At 39.0% G+C, this 17688-nt stretch overlaps 1 protein-coding gene across 1 annotated transcript in view; it reads left to right on the top strand.

The window, feature by feature from the left end:
* The first annotated feature begins 520 nt into the window (after positions 1–520).
* The window catches only part of LOC146497739 (uncharacterized), a 19406-nt gene continuing 2238 nt past the window's right edge, over positions 521–17688 (top strand). Inside the window, exon 1 of the mRNA XM_085139498.1 lies at positions 521–17586. Within this exon, the coding sequence (XP_084995624.1) occupies positions 17182–17586 (405 nt within the window). The 5' untranslated portion in view covers positions 521–17181. The remainder of the gene's footprint in view (positions 17587–17688) is intronic.

Below are 17688 nucleotides of genomic sequence, written 5' to 3'. Positions count from 1 at the left end.
AAAAAAATGGCTGGTAAACAACATGTGGTACCGCTTGATTCCAGCAGAGGCCCCTCTTTTTAAAAGAAATGCAGACGATGAAAAACACCACTCTCCCCAGCAGACTGCTTCAGACCGGTTTCTCTGCTCTACATTTGAGTGTCACTGTCAAACTCCGGAAATCAACATTAGACTGATGTCAGCTTATTTTTTCAGTGTTTGCCGCATCTAATTGTTTTATACGCAGCAGTTAAGGTTGCATAAAAGGGAACTGCCCTCATGGGTTTCTGCAGTACAGGCAATCTTCTGGCCTTAGAGTCAGTGCAAATTGCTACTTGTACATTGATCGCAGCATGTTGTTAGGTCTGTTTTGTGGCTTTGTAATGCTTTGTTAATGAGGGTCATTTCACCGGAGAAAGGATGAGAGGTATTTTTCTGATTACCTGTGCAATGTCTACTGTGCCACTTAATTATATATTGCATGAAATAATGATGACATGATTAGTGAGAGGACACTTTTTTTTTTTGGGGGGGGGGGGGGGGGGGAGACTCATGTTTTGGGTATCAGATATTCTCTTGATCATCTTTAAATAAATACTGACAAGCTGATCTTTGGAGCACATGGCACAGTACTGACCAACAACCACCACCTCAGCGAGTCAAAGGCACTTTCCTAGAGGAACAAAAGGCCTGATTTAGTAGCTTGCTGGTATATGTAGACACTGGCCACCTGTGGAGGAGTTGAAGCCATTTTCAGTGAGCGTCCGGCAGGCTGGTTTTTCTTGCAGAGAATCCGTTTGCCATGGCAGCGGCTATCGGCACACACGGCACTGTGGGGGTGGCCGATCTGTGTCAGCACTCATTACCATCCACCGCCTTAGTGGAAGCCTCTTCCAGGACTCCTTTAGAAAGAAATAAAAGAGAGATGCTTTACACTTTAATGACTTTCCCACAGTGGCTCTCCAAAACAACAGCTTCCCTTAAATTGCTGGGCACTGGCTGGAGGAGAGTCCACACTGCTCAACAGAGGGGAAAAAATATACAGAGTCCACTGTCTGTCCACTCTGCAAAGCCAGCCAAAAGGAGGGAATAATCAGATCTTTATGTGGTATGAGGGCTACAGGGGACAGCCTCAGTATTGTCCCTACTGCCCTCCCTCCATTCGGTTGTTCCTCTGGATCTATCACAAGATCTTGTTGAGATACCCTCACAACCCAGACTAAGGTTTGTTCATCTACTTGTTCCAACCAAGCAGCTGGTGGCCGGCAACTTTAAAGCAAATATTTGAGGCATCAGTGTGTTCTCAGTTTTAATTTAATTACAGTCTTTTACCAGGTACTTGGCCTCATTTGGATCTTTACTTGGCAAGTTTGTAAAAGTAAATATGATTTACGTGGCTTCCTTTGCTCATGCGACCACTCTGTCCTTCCAAAAAACGCTGTTCTGTTTTATTGGAACTGACTGTTCACAAAGCAACTGATTACCAAGAGCGTGATACTGATAGTATAACACTGCGAACAGACTATAAATATTGACTCTAAGTGGGAATGATAAACTAATGTCAACCATAGCTGCTTCAAAGTATTCACATGTCAGCTTCACAAGATCACAGTTGATTTCAAAGCCAGTTACGTAGCCACTGAGATGTGTGAAGTTATGCAGCCTTGGTTCATTTCTCCAGGGACTTAATGAAAATAGCATAAACAGGTATTTTTAAACTATTAAAACATGAGTCTGTCGACAGCGATTATGCTGATCTCGTCACATATTTCCCATAATTATGCAAAACCCTCCTGACACTCTGAAACACTGATATATTAGTATGAATACTGCATGCCCAGTTCCTACACTGTTGAGAAAAGATGTGGTTCACATGGTAACTAAGTGGCTGATAGAAATGTATATTACATTTTTTTCATCCATAAATGAGATGTTTTTGCTCTGAAATTAAAACTATAGGAGTTATAAGGTGTTGTAGATGCATAAAGGTTAAAAAACAGGCCATGTTACCCCATTGTTAGGTGGTTGCTAAGCAACGTGAAGCGATCAGTATGTGTCGTGCATAATTCAGCACTTGCTAATATAAATAAAATGCTACTGTCATGAAATCAAACACAATATGATGCTTTTATAAGGTGATACAAGTGGATAAATCCAAAGAATGTGTCCTTTTAGCTCACTGCTAGTTAGTTGTATAACATCTCAACATCTGATATAGACAAGAACCCTGCAGAGGCCTAAGATGTACCTAAGATTCCATCTTTGGGAGTTCAACTCCTTATCATTATTATCATTGTAATAAAAAGTCAGTAAGATCAGTCACTGGCTGATTAAAAGAACAGAGAGTAAGTGGTTGGAGAAAGAGAAGCTTTTCTGCTTCTGTTAAACTGTTTTACTTCTCGTTTGTTCATTCCCATAGTTACACTGTTGATGATTCAGCTTCAAAATCCACACGGTCATTTTTGTGTGGTCATAACTGACGCATGGGCTAAAGTTTAACAAGTTAACAATGTTCATTTTAGGCATGAGTTTGAGTGGATAGTTTCTGTCTTTCAGTTGCGTGCCCTATCTAAAGCATGTCAGCAAGCAAAGCCCTGTTAAAGTGGATTACAGCTAGTGATGGTATGTATAATAAAACATAATCTCCTCCCCTCCCCCCATAGCTGTAACTCCTTGGTCAGCTTGTGGTGTGTATCTGTGTGCACTACAATCTATTACATATGTGCTCTCTGGGCACTGTTCAGTGAAACAACCTACAGCTACAAAGCAACCTTACATCTGCCACATCATTAAGTAAGCTGCTGGTGAGTCACCTTTAAATCTGTCATCCAAAACAACCTATGATGGACAGCTGACGTGTCCAGGACATTGCAGGACAAGACATCTAACGCATACTGAAAAGAAGTCCAGCTCCGGCCTTGAACTTAGAGACGAAAAAGAAATAAGACAAAATGACGAACTACTTATTCTTTTTTTAAGTTCTTGATTTTTCTCTTGGATTTATTTACATTAGTTTAGCTTTTTTTCAGTGTTTTTTTTAAAATTGTGGAAAAGAATGAATATACTCAACTAAATTATCAATTAATACATTTCACTGTTTTAAATGACCATATTGTTAGGGTGGCCTACATTTTAGCCCAGGTTTAACAGCCAAATGCAGACCGCCCAGGAAGGCAGGATGAGATCAGTTAATTTTAAAATGGAAAAAGATGCTCTTGCCCACAAAAACAAAGGCTTAGAGAACGGATCAAGTTCAAGTTCAAACGTGGGTAAGAGGAAAGCAGCTGGTCCATTAATGGACTGATGCGATAATGAGAAGCAGGTGTGGATTATTAGAAAACTGGAACAGGTGATAAGATAAATGTGTCAGGTGACCATGCACCTGGTGGACAGGTGCTCAATGGCAGTGACTATGAAAGACCTTACAGCAGATATTTTGAGGCATTTATAGAGGGAAGCACAGGTGTCACTAATCACGTTAACAACGACTGTTCAATGCAGGTAATTCAGTGAAGCCTTGTCATTGAGCCACAATGAAAACACAGAAACACAAATGCTGCACACCCTAATTAAATAGCCATTATTTACACCTGTTTGTCCTGATTAAACAATTCATAAGATCTGCTCTAAAAGGCTGTTACACACTGAACACTTTGTGAATAAAATAACATTAAATTAAGAATTTTCTGGATGCAAACATAACGTGAAAAATATATTTACACCAAATGTGTTGCATTTATGCAGCAAATTCATCCTGAAAAAACGGACTGTGGGGAAAAAATGAAGTCAACATTAAGCCATGAGGTGCTGGTCACCATGTTTCTAAACAAGAAAAGGGAGATATGGATATTCTGGGTTCGGCGAGTTGTAGTTGTATCACGACCACACATACATATTTTAGGTCAGTGGGACAGTTTGAGCTGTTTTTGCCATTTTAGAGAGCCAACTGACGTGGAGCAGCGTGTCTGAGGTTAAATAAGATTGTTTTTATTATTATATGTACAATTCCAGTTAAGCGTTTTGAGTTATTAGTGTGCTTGTTGCCTAATGCAGTGATCTGATTGGTCAGCTCAATTTATTTGAATGCGAAAAATCGAGTTTGGTTGAAAAAAAAAAAAGTCCAGTGAAATGATGTGGCCATTGTGAAGAGCTGCATTAAAAATTGGCAAATCTGAAAAATATTTTTAACGCACGAAATATGATTAAGCACATCCTATAAAAGCCTTGAGACAGAAATCATAATCACCAGTATCTTAGCAAATACAACATAATGTTTATTTCGTAGATTATCATCCTTTTTTGAGTTAAAATAGATGATAAAGAAGAATATGAATTACTGTGAGACTTACAAGTTGCTAGTCAACGAGATTACAGGGGTCATGAATTGTAACCTGAAATTGTTAGTCCAGTCTGGTGCAACTTGCCTGTTTCATTAAGCCGCACATGCTAGGATTTGGTGTCCTCCTTCATCATCAAGGTTTTCCTCACTAATGGGCTAAAGAACTTACAAAAACTCCTCTACACACATGCTGGCTAAGTTGACTAGTAAATGGAAAATTATATTTTAGATGAAAATTAACACACATTGTTTACTTGCTAAAACTGCAAAGTTGCTGGCTTTTCAGCTTACCCAGATCCAGACCTCGTCAACAGGACGCAGGCACACGTTAAAAATGATACAAACTACAGATTTCAGAGGAAGTGGAGTCAAGCTTGCTTTCAGAGACAAAAGGCAACTGTGACAAAAAGATGGCAGCAATTTAAAGAATGAGCGCAAAACCATGAGAAGCTTAATGACAATTCTGTTGGACATACAAGGACAACTAGAGTTCTTTTAATTGATAACTATTTTTAGTTTTCTTTGGACAAGCACTGCCTGCACTGATTGCCCTCATAGAATGCTACTGGTTTATGAGTACAATATATGCCCAAGATAATAACATAGTCACCTTAAGCATATTAGTAGTTAATATTAGACTCTAGCTAAAATCATTGGCTGCCAAAATTCTCAGTTACCAAATGTTCTTTACCCGAATATTTTAAGTTTTGTATCCAGACACAATTAGAGCGACTGCTTTGCTAATGTTTTGCTCACACTAGTTGTTTTGTTAGTGCAGAGTTATGAATCTTAAAAGGAAGCACAAATTGGAACGATACTTTTTTTTGCATAGATTTTAATATCACAATCACAATGGAGCACAAATAACATGGAGTAGAAGGAGAAATGACCTTGATAGTTAATATGTTCAAAACTGAACAGCAGGCAATGAAATCAATGCTGTCCCTGTTCAAATATGCTTTCAGTGCAAGATAGTGGTAGATAGTCACGTAAAACAAACAAACAAAGCAACTTCCCTCTCTCTTCCGATTACCTGTGATTCACAAGCACGTGTATAAGATGCGGGAATGAAGGGATGAAGAAATCCCATGAAATTAGAAACCAGTCACTATAGGGTGTCCAAACAATGAACCAAAAAAAAAAATACTGTCATCAGAGTTCAAACCCAGCACTTTTTTTTCTGTCTTCATGAATTTATCTTCCTTGATGCCTCATATTTAATTTTGTGTCTGTATCTCATATCCTCATAGCACTTTATTTTATTGTTGGTTTATTCTGGTTGCACATTGTGTAAGGAAACAACATTTTGATCTTGCATTTGTCCAGCACATATTTCAGAACTGAAAAAAACAGTTGTCTTCTAAATAGTGCAGCTTGTGGTTTTCCATGTGTGAATGAAGTCAGTGCAGACGTCGAGTGCTTACAGCTTCACAAGACCAATAGATGGTGGTCAAATTTTCTGCTGCACAGTGGGGAAAAAAAAAGAACAGTCGGGTGACACAGGGAAGCAGCTGTTTCCTTCATTTGCCCTGACTCATGGCATCATCACAGCTGACTCATGAATTCAGGCTGCTTTCAACATGTGCACATAGTGCTTACTTAGAAGTCTGATGCTGTTAGGACAATGGAGGTGGCGGACTTTTGCCTCCCAAGTTTGTACTGTTAAAAATATATCAGCACGAGAAAGCCAGCTTCAAATGAGAGGATGACCTGGTAGACTATACCTTATGTCTTACAGGATAGGCATTCAAATGTTATTGTTAGCTAGGACTGACTCAGAGCAGTGGGTTTAGAATAGGGTTTAGTGTTATATTTACATTTAATTACAGAATGAGCAGCTTTTTCATGCTGCATATGCTCAATTTCTGCCATGGTCCACCTTTCTGCCCCTTTAGCGCTCATACTTGCTAATTTGTTAGCAAACAACAGCACACTCTTAATCTTTGCTGGTTTGGTTCCAACCAACAAACATCAAAAAAATTTTCTGTAGCAAGTGCTTGACATTCTAGGTTTGAAATCATTCTCTTTTTTCTGTTTACTATCAAAATGGGATCCTTGACTTGTTAGACGAATCTGTAAACCACTACACTATAGTTAGCTATCTTTTGATTACTTCCTGTTTTACATTAAAAGTTATTTTCTCTCATTTCAAGTTCTTTTTACTATTGGCCTTTGTATTCATTGATTATCTTAACCTGCTATTCATTGCTTTCACCTGTGTGTGCTTCCCACCTGTCTCTTATCACCAATCATTCTTGTGTGTGATCATGTTTCCCCGTCTAAGCGAATGCTTTCTTTTTGGATTTGTCTTTACTTATGAATTAATATTTGCAATGTAGCATGAAGGCAACATACCTCACTGACTGCTCAGGAAAAAAGTTTTAAAAATAAAAGATGCTCAATTCCACCTTAAAAAAGCACATTTCTTAAAGTTTACATTCTTAAACCTTCAGTCCACTGAAGGTTTAAGAACTTCTCTCACTGATTCAAGTGGAAAATTTAATGCAACGACTAGTGTCCCATACAATACCAAGATGTTTCCATGTAAAATTGATAGAAAAACAATTAAAAAAATCAATATTCATGCCAATATTTCACATAAAAATATATGTAAACAAGATGTTTCTCAAATAATAACAGCTGTACAGAAAAATCAGCTCCACAGTGCTAACAATACCATCCAGAAAATGATTGGATATCCCCTCCCTATCATGGAGACTTTTGGATTTTTTTATGACTGTTGTGAGTGATCTTGAGAGATGTTGAGATTGCACCTACTTTCGCTGTTTTGTTTTGCCTCAAGGTGCTTTATATTGTAAGGTAAAGACCCTACAATAATAAATATAAAACACAGGAAAACCCCAACAATCATTCCACTTTTAAATATTCTAGTAACCACAAGTAAGCCCACAGTCTGAAAGGGAGGAGCTCTAATGGGGTGATACGGTACTATAAAGTCATTAAGATAAGATGGGGCCTGATTATACAAGACGTGTGAGGAGCAGGATTTTGAATTTGATTCTGGATTTAACAGAGAGCCGATGAAGAGAAGCCAAAAGAGGTGAAATATCCTCTCTCTTTCTAGTCCCTGTCAGTATTCTTGCTGCAGTAGTTTGGATCAACTGAAGGCTTTTCAGGGAGTTAAAGGACATAATATAACAACGATAATAATGAATTACATTGTTGACAGTGTTGGGGAGTAACGGAATATAGCATCCACCTCCAACCTAAAGAAACATCTGAAAGTGAGTTCTTTTTAAAAAAACAAAAAACATCTGGGTTATGTGCCACTTCAGTATTTTAAATTTACTATTGCTGTGTGATTTATTACTATTACTGAAGGCTGCGTTACAACCTGCTAGCTGCAAATGATCATGTTCTTTCTGAAAGGAGACAGAAAGAAAACATATTACTGATACAGAAATAGTTTTCTGTACAAGATCACTGCAAAAAGTGCAGCATTACCTAATGTCCACCCTACTGTTACTCATATTATATTAAGATTTAAAAATCTAGTTGGTAAATCTTTCAGAACTGCACATGATTATTTGCAGCGAGCAGGTTGTTAATGCTATCCATCAAGTCTGCGGTCTATGAACTGACCTCAGCTAACGCCAGCTAACAATGCTAGCTCAGTAGGGAGTAACCTTCAGTAATAGTAATAAATCATGCAGCAATAGTACATTCATGTTGTAAAAAGCATGACAATATATCAAGTAACCCAGAGTATTTAGAATACGTTACTCTCATTGAGTAACTTAACAGAATATGTTACAAACTACATTTTGGTCCATGTATTCTGTAATCTGTGGTGGAATATATTTTAAAAGTAACCTACCCAACACTGATTATTAAATATATAATTTGAAATGAAGTGTTCAATATGATATAAAGCACAAATGCTGCGATAAAGACGTTTACATAAAAGCTTCGGTAAATAAGAATTGCAGTTTTACCTGCTTCTGATTACACAACAAAGTAAAGTGGCAACATTCTTATTTTTTTTAATGGAAGCTGCTCACTTATCCCCTAAAATTTCAAGCATCCTCCACGTCGATATTTCAAACCCATGTGACATTTCATTGATAAGAGGATGGATGATTTTTCCATTGCATCATCTCAGTTTAGATGGTAGGGCTCAGTAAAGGCTGAACCTTCACTGGCCTCCTGACGTATCTGTTCGCATGTGTAGAGAGCCACACAAATGAAAGCAGGGCAACATGAATGGAAACAACTGCTCTCTCCAATGCTCCAAAAAATGTTGAATACATCATAAACAACTGATGTGATGCTTTGTCATGCAGCAGGCAGGTTAGGACCTAAAAACAGGACTAATTCGAAAAAATCCCTCAGCTTCATTTGCTGACAGCTCATGGATTAAACAAAATGGACTGAAACCTAAGAAAAACACACTGACTGGGAGTACACTAACAGAGATGCAGACACATATGGGATAACAAGTATGGGAAGCAGGTTGAGAAACAGCTGGCAAGAATCAAGGAAGACAAGACAAGACAAGGGAAGCAAAACTAAACAAAACGCACATAAGACAAAGACTAAAAAAATAAAACAGGAATTGACAAAATACAAGACACAATGAAAAGGAGTTGACAAGACACAGGAGGGGCAGGATGAACAAAGCACTGAATGTAAACTGGAACCCTGTGCAGAGCTGCAGAGCCTAGATAGCTAAACTAAAACACCTGAAAATAGAAATACTAATCAAGAGAAAATCCAACCAGTGCAATCAATGTAATCATTGTGTTATAATTAAAAAAAATCAAAGTTAAGTTATGGATGAGATTTAAACTGTGACTTTGAAACAGAGTGTATAGGCGATTTACCGAATGTGTAGATAAATCCCCCTCAACATTTTCTTAACCTTGTGTGTGCCTCTCACATAACTTGGGGCTGAGCACTTTCCCTCTCAGCTGAGCTCAAAGGGCTTTGAGGGCTGCCAGGATTACTGTGCCCGGTGTCCGTGTCACTTACCCGGTGATTGGCATATGGCAAGCCATGTGACACAGCCAGCATGATGGTGAGATCAGCTTAATCAAGAAGCCGTAAAGAGACACTGCATTCACAGAAGCATGCAATGAATGGCCTCTGTCATTTCTCCCCTACGTCCGTGGCTCCTGTCATAGACCATAAGCTAAAACATTACAGTGTGACTTGATATACCAGCACATTTCAGCTTTGCCAGAGCTTCATTGTCGTTGTTGGTGCAAAGAAACCCTAATAATAAGAACAAAGTGATTGCAGAGCAGCTCATTGCATGAGGATTATGTTCTTTTCTGGCATGGCTGACTCTACTGGGAACCAGTATGATCTGCAGAGTAAAACAGGATGGAATTGGCCTTTTGGGAGAGCAGTGTGCTCAGGGAGTCAGGCCAGGGGAAGAGCACCTGTCCAATTTCCTCACCAAGATAATCCCCATCACCTTTCACGTCATCATTGGGGATGTGCATTAGCTTCTCATGCACAGCTTAACAATAAAACTTAAAATAAAATAGTATATTGAGCCTGTGCTGGAATGTGTACTGAACCTTTTCTGCAGGGTTTAAACCTGCAGTTTATTTACAGTGATGCTTGTACTCCACCTGGTTCACAGTCTGCCAGTGCAGAGAGTACAGTCAAAGAGGCTTATGGCCATACGCTCCCAAAGAGGCTTTGCACACTCTGGGCCCCCTCCATTCAGAACAATGACCCAGCTGTGTGTGTGGCCCTTTTCTCTTTGGAGTCATACAACACATGGAAGCTCTGCTAACAGGTCAGTGGAAATGAAACAAGTCCTCAGCCAGTTGTTTGTACATTTCTGTGGTGCTATGGCTGCAGATGAAACTATTTTTTGCCCTCACTGCACTAGGAACACAATGTGCTCATGTGTTCCCCAGGCTGATGATCAAATGTAAAGGAGAATAGAGCTTGCATAACACTGTGGGTTACAGTAATAGACAGCAGGGCTCATGTTATTCAAATTTCCTCACTGTTCCGCTTTAGCCTTTGCAGAATGATTACATTTCAGTTTCTGCAGATCATCGGGCCGGTTTGCCTGAGCGGGAGGCTCCTTATGTTTGAAGTTTGAAAGAGGTTTTAGCCACTCACACCATAATGAAGCCATTGAGATCTGATGGGGCTTTTGTACAAGCTGAACTCATGATGAATAAACAAGCCCCTCTTACATAAATAGCAAACAAGGCCAACCCCAATTATCATACAGTCTCAAACAATCGGCTTCCGAGCTGAATTTCATGGTGTCAGAACTGGTTGGGTCTTTGTCTTATGATGGCTTTGGACATTTATTGACAACATTTACTGGCTGCTTTGTGTAACAGTCATGAAATCAAAGATACATCTGAGAGGGAAACAAAGTGTGTATGGATTTGCATCCAGTGTTTCCGAGCAATAATATGATTACCAGGTATCGACTGATTTCAAAGCATTTTTGATAGAAGAACGTGTACCTCTCTGCACCACAAGCTCATTATAAATTCTGCAGGACATCTGTGTTCAGTGCTCCTGCAGGTAAAGCTTAGTCCGAAGCTCAAAGAGCAAAGTCGCTTATTTAATTTCCTGCGTGGCTGTTGGCACCTTTTCATGCTGTTTAATTAACCTCCCGTTGACCCTAGTAGAGTAGGGTGCACACCAGCAGTTAAGGTCCAAGTTAACTCAGGAGTCAAACTGCAGTGAAAGTTTGTGGGGGGTTTTATCTGAAATTTTAAAACAAGTTTAAAACAAAACTCCTCATATGCGCTCAGGCCTGAAATTATATTATATAGACTTAAATGATTAGATTTTAACTGGAAAAGTGTGATTGTTAAAAGAAAGAAAGAAAAAGTACATTTAACAGCAAAATTAAAACATCTCAGTTTTTAGTTTTTAAATGTGAGGATTTTGTGCTCTTTCCGTCTCTACTGTGACAAAGCAGATGCCTTCAGTTTTTAGGGTTGTCCCAAATTGTTTCACATCACATAGAAAAACAAATAAAAAAGATGGATTGTCACATTAAAAGCAGCATAGTAATTTTAAATTACTGTGTCATTTGTAATAATGTTGCAAAGGAACATTTTACTAACTTTTTTACAATTTTTTGATCTTTTGATTTTTTGAATTATTAATTCTCAAAGTGTCAAGTGCCTGTTGTATTGTGAGCCTTTTTCCTTTTCTTATACTTATATATACTGAAAAAGCAAAAAGCTGTATATAACAGCAAGCTACCTTTTCACTGACACACCTTTTCCTCTTCTTTTTTGTTACAACGTCTAAAAATTAATTACAATCACAACCTGCTAATAATGACAAGCAGTTCCAATAAAAGGAAAAGTTAAATTGAGCTTGACCCCATATATACATTATATAACATCCTGCTAAATGCATTCACAGAAAACAGGTGCCATTGTCAACGATTCAAGAGATTTCCACCCAATCTTGGAAACATAAAGAGGCTATTTGTTGTCTTTTGTGTCAGGCTTTAATTGAGATGACTCAGCTAAATGTCAGCATAGCAGAGAGGTTTGAATAATAGTGCCTTCAGTCTGTAGTTGCGGTTGCACCCCAGAGAGGAACAATCAGATGCTTCCATTCCAGCCCAGTTCAGGTCGAGACGGGTGATGTTACACGAACAGGACACTGTGTGTCAGCTAAATGAATTGGGTCCACGCCGAAGAACAGCTCCTGTTTTATCCCACTGTCCCTCTTGACAATTTCTTTGCCACAATGTAGTGCTCTCCACAGGGACAGTTCCCACGGTACGACAGGGAACCTGGGACACATTGTTCGGCTGGAGGGCAGCAGTGTGTGCTTACCTGAGTGTCTTTTAAGCAGCATTGCGTGGATGGAAAGTGATTAAATGACAAGTTTTAAGATAGAAAAGAATAAAAAGCAGACAATAAAACCTTTACAAAAATGCCACTATTAGAGTTCAAAAGGACTGGTGGAGCTTTAGTAATGACCTCTTTTTGGTATGCTATTGTGAAAACTGTCTTTAGGGATCCAGAAGAAGATGTGAAAACGCTGAAGAGGAAGAAAAGTGAATCTAAGTCAAGGTATTTGCTTTTCAGACGTACTGTATGATACCGGGGAAGAATGTGTCTTTTATTTTGTGTGGAGCTTTAAAGTCTTTGGTGACTTCTGGGTGACTTCTTTAATGTTTTCCCCCAATTCAGCCAGAGGAAATCCAGATGTGTGCAATGAGCCATACCACATTATTTATGTTTTCAATTACAGCAAACAAAAACCCAGAACTTCACTAACTTTTGTTGCCGTTGGGACACCAAACAAAACTGCACTGTTAAATATCTGATTAACAAAACTAATTTTTTAAAAATCTGTAAAGATAGTTTTATCATGCTCTTTGCTAAAACGGTGCAATTATATAATTATATTCTCTCTTGATGTATGAATACTTGCAGTAAGGTATGGATAATTGCTCTGCCCTATTTACTGAGAAACTCCCTCTCCTTTCACCACTGGAGGGCAATCCCTAGCTTCAGAGTTCAGAGTGGGTGTACTGGTCTTTATCCTTGACACTTCAAGTTGTGCTGCTCACGGTAAGAACTCAAATAGTGAACCATGTACACTAAACCTGAACATGTTTTTTCAGCCTGCTTTTGAGTAACTTTTTTATCTTGAGTGTTTTTTTTTCTTTTCTACTCATCTAATGGCACATAAAAATGTAATGGAAATTTAAAAATATATATATATAAAAAACTTGGTAAATTAAATGTAGTATGATGCAGCTGTTTGTATCAGTTTAATGAGCTTCACTGAATGCTATTATAATATTTAGCTTTTTCTATTCTATTTTCGCGTGTACAGAGATGCCACATGCTTGTTCAGCCGGTTGGCTTCCTGTACAAACTCAATACAAAGTTTTGTTCTCTACACTTTTTTTTTCTTACATATTTACTCACACAGCATTTATTGTTTGACTCTATAATTGATTTCTTTTCTGGACCTGTACTTGCCCTTGACTCAGGGAGTTTCTGTTTGCCTAAATTCAGCCAGAGCTGCTCCTCTGTGAGTCGGATGTCAGGTGTACTGTGACTTTTGGGCCACATCTGGTCTACAAAAACATTTGCTGTAACCCATGTCTCACTCTCCTCATGATTTTGGCCCAGTGTTCAGTCTTGTAACAGAGCTGTACCAAAAGTTGTCTGTAATCGGAGCAGGTGGGTTTGTAGTTTACTATAATGGACCCACCACACTGAGACCAATCACTTATAGTCTTGTCGACTTAAACAGTTTTTAGTTTTCTTCTCTAGCTGGAAGGAGAGATTGTGTAAAATGTGTGACCATTAGTTTGGATTCCAGTGGCAACAAGTGGCATTACACATACAAAAGTACCAATAACCCTGAGCAAACGTTACATCCTGTGCTGCATAACGCCTCCTCTAATATGCATGCAGTGAGCATGCATGGTGCTTCTCTTTGTGTCCTCTTGTGTAACCTCGTTTAGCGTGTGAGTGAAGCAATGTTCAGTCCAGCTTTACAAAACCCTTTCATTCATTTCTTTGAAATCAATCTGGTGGTGCGACCAGTCTCTAGTTCACAGTCCTCTGGGGAAAACATGCAGGGTCATTGAACAAAAAGGTTTAACTGGATTAAATTTTTCCACAATGCCATATGACGCCAACCGGCAACACGCTGCACTGGCCAATTAGGCCTGGTAGATTTCTTTGTAATGTGTAATGCCATCTGCTTCTGCTGTTTACCCTAGAACTGCTGTGTTTAGATTTGCTAATCTTTCATAATTAAAAAATCACATGTCCCCATTAATCCCATTAATTTAGTATCTGAGAAGCCTTGAAAGTTGAATTGGATTACCTGCATTGGCTGATTTTATCTAAGTGCATTGATTAGAAGTCATGCAACATGTAAAAGAGTTTTAATATCCATGAATGTTTTCTAAGTTTGACAATAGTGCTTCCAAAAAGTTGAGATGGCGTGTAAAATATAAATAAAACACAATGCAATGATCTGCAAACCTTAATCTAAGTGTTATTCACAATAGAGCATAGAAACTTATCAAATGTTACTACTTTCTTATTCTGTCTCTGAATTGAATTTCAAAATATCAAAGTTGAATTTCAGAACAATCTAAATCTAATCTAAATAATAAAATTGAATATCTCATAATCTAAAGTACATAGTATAGTACACGATAGATTTGGAAAATCTGGAGAAATCTCTGTGCGCAATGGATGAAGCCAAAAATCAATCCTGAATGCCCATGATCTTCAGGCATTAAAACAGACACATTTCTCTCTTGGAAATCACTGTTTCATCCAGAAATCTCTGTCTGTGACCACACTTCACTGTGCCATCCACCAATGGCATAGCAAACAGTAACAGACCTTTAAATGTGACATGGAAATTCTGCTGTTTTCTCTGGGCCAAAGCTTATTTTAAATGGACTGAGGTAAAGAAGAAAAACTGTCCCATGGTCAAATTGAAATTTAAAATTCAGTTTTGGAAACCATGGACACTGCGTCCTCTCTGGACTTAAAGGGAGAGGGAGGATTCATCCTATTATGAGCAATCGGGTCATAGGCCTGCCTCTCTGATGGTACGGTGGTGCATAAGTGCCTATGAAATTAACAGTTTGCATATCTGAAAAGGTGCATCAATACTGAAAACTGCTGTTCAGAGTTTGTGACATCAGTTGTTCTCAGATTTGTCCTTGTAAACTAACTTATAAATGTTTGAAGAAAGCCCCTCTGCAAGAACGTGCTGCAGTTTTTTTTTTGGTTTTTTTGGGGGTTTTTTTTGGAGGAAAACGTGGCTTGGAATGGTGAAATACCCATGTACTCATCCATCAGCTATTCAGCCATTCATCTCTCCTTATTGCCTCTCTAGCAGTTGTAGTCCAGCATACCCACATCATAACAGATTACCTCGCCTTGAGGGTTTCAGTGAGTGTTCTCGTGTTTTCTGTTTTGTTTGCCACCCAAATGCATATGCACGGTTTAACCTTTTTGATTTACGTTTCACACAGTATCCCAACTTTTTTGAAATTTCGGTTGTATGTGCAATCTCAGCATGTTTCTTTCCAATACTCTTCCAAAATACGAGCCTTTGTTTCTTAGTACAAAGAGAGTCTGTTTAGCAAAAGCTACGAAAATTTTCTGAAACTTCCTGATGAGAAAAGCAGAAACTAACAGGTGCAAAAAAAGAAAACAAAACCCCTGTACAGTATGTGAGGAAATGAACGATTCAACCTTCAGCCTTCTTTTTTAAGTCTGGAGCCTCTTGGTGGTTCTCACACTGAAAACCATTTTTGTTTGATGAAATGAATTTGGGAGTGGAGGCTGCTCTGGACTATTGAACTGCTTTGCTCTCATAGCTATTATGAATATTGTGTAAGCCATTTGACAGGTACTAACTACAAACAGTATTAAAGCAGAAAACATACATATTAAGGAACAGTTTGCATTAAAGAACTGATTAGATTTCTTTATCTTAAAGGTAGAGCAGTTCGTCCCCGTCTCTTGAGAGCACTGTTTGAAAAGCCAAATATTTCTGACACAGATTGTGGTCCGTCTACTGACCTTGTAATCTTAGTTGTTTCAATTCACTGTTGACGCAAGTTGTCTTGCAGAAAAACCTGCTCTACATGGCTGTTCACATTAGTGATTATCAATGTGATATGTACTTTCTTTATTTACTGTTTAAATACCAGCCCTGGATCGGTCCAGCACTCCCATCAAGGTTAGTGCTAAACTTTGAATTCAATCCCTTTAACTGGAATATAATGTAAATCCCCATTCACTCAGGCTGGCAGGTATCTGGCAACCAGAAAAACCTGCCAAATTTAATATGTTGCCAGGAGGTATTAGTTGCAAAGAACTGCACAAAAACCCTCCTTGTTAATTACTCGCTATCTGATTGCATCAATCACCACTAGCTCTCGTTGAAGGTACAACTTGTCTGCAACCGCTCCCTGACTAACCACTGAGCAGTAGTAAAACTTGAAGTTTTGCAATAACTCTGTGAGACCAACTTAGCATTTTTCCCACTGGCTGCCACTGGTTACTAGGGGTTCACTGCCTAGGCGGTTGCGGTTTTAGCAATTGATTACACAAAGACTTCCAGCAACCACTTGCCAGCTCGTTGGTAAATGCTCACTTGGCAGTTTACAGCTAATATAGAGTCATATTTGATTGGAGCCTAAATATATTTTTCAAATACTAATTTATGTACTGTTTTTATGGTGGTTAATGATGGTGACCCAATTCATCTACCAAAAACTTCCAATGCATCTAGAGCAGAAAAACGAGAAGCATGTCAAAACCTGCTGAGTGATATGTGGCCTGTATGCTGATCCATAGAAGCCTAAAGTGATTTTGCCACGAAAGAAATGAAACACAAGACATACAAACAGGTTTAGGATTCTTAAAACAATAAATGGCGAGGACTATCCACATCACATCAGGCCCATCCCAGTGACAATACTAAGGCTGTCGCAGATAGTATGCTTATATTGTTGAAGTTGTAGTCTGTCATGCTTTGTGGCTAAGGCACTGCAAACCTGTATGACACAGTTGTTGGCTAATATGACACAGTAACAACATCATCAGACAAAAATACCCAGATGATCAGATTAGCATAAAGGCAGATCAAACATATCACACCACCACTGACACACACTGGCTTTGTGTCCTCACTGAGAACGTGGGAGAACCCTGACTTGTGGCTTCTGGAAGTCGGTTGACTGAGCTGCTGTTCAGGACATAATTCCCTCCACCACATGATTTATAACTTTGTTAGCATAGCAAGATTGCCAGGTTAGCTTTTTCCCTACTCAAGTCTTTGTTCTGATTAACCTATAGGGCTTTGGAGTTGACGTCACGCCGCAATGCATTATGGGAGCGCAGCGCCATTTTCGGGGTCTACGAATCCAAAGCCCTATTCACTTTGCTGGAACGACGACGACAAGAATCATGCTTAAAAGCAGCTCAAAAGAAAACGGACGGTATAGAGACCGATTGCGTCCAGAGGCGAAGCAGCGTTACTTGAAAAAAATAGAGTGCATCGCAAATCTGGACCCGTACGAAATACGGCAGTGGAGTAAAGACCCAGACGACCTACCGCCACTGTCCTACCCCGATGTCTTCGCCTATCTTGTTTGTGGAGTAAGCGCCTACACATCGAACCAGTTCCGAAATTACAAGTCACTGGAGGCGCACATCCAATTTACCAACGGCTGGGTGCAAGATTTGGGTATTTTCAAGCCGCCAAACTCTGAGTACGTCGTCATTCATACCAAGGTAAGTCACCTGAAGCGCATCAAGTGTAATAGCCATTTTCCACCCCCCACCATAATTAATGTTATACATTTATCATCGAACTGCTAAAATATCGTTACCATA

This window comes from Neolamprologus multifasciatus, chromosome 18, assembly GCF_963576455.1.
Source record: "Neolamprologus multifasciatus chromosome 18, fNeoMul1.2, whole genome shotgun sequence".
Classification (NCBI taxonomy): Eukaryota; Metazoa; Chordata; class Actinopteri; order Cichliformes; family Cichlidae; genus Neolamprologus; species Neolamprologus multifasciatus.
Note: the sequence above shows the minus strand (reverse complement) of the source record. Positions and strands in the feature narration are given on the sequence as shown.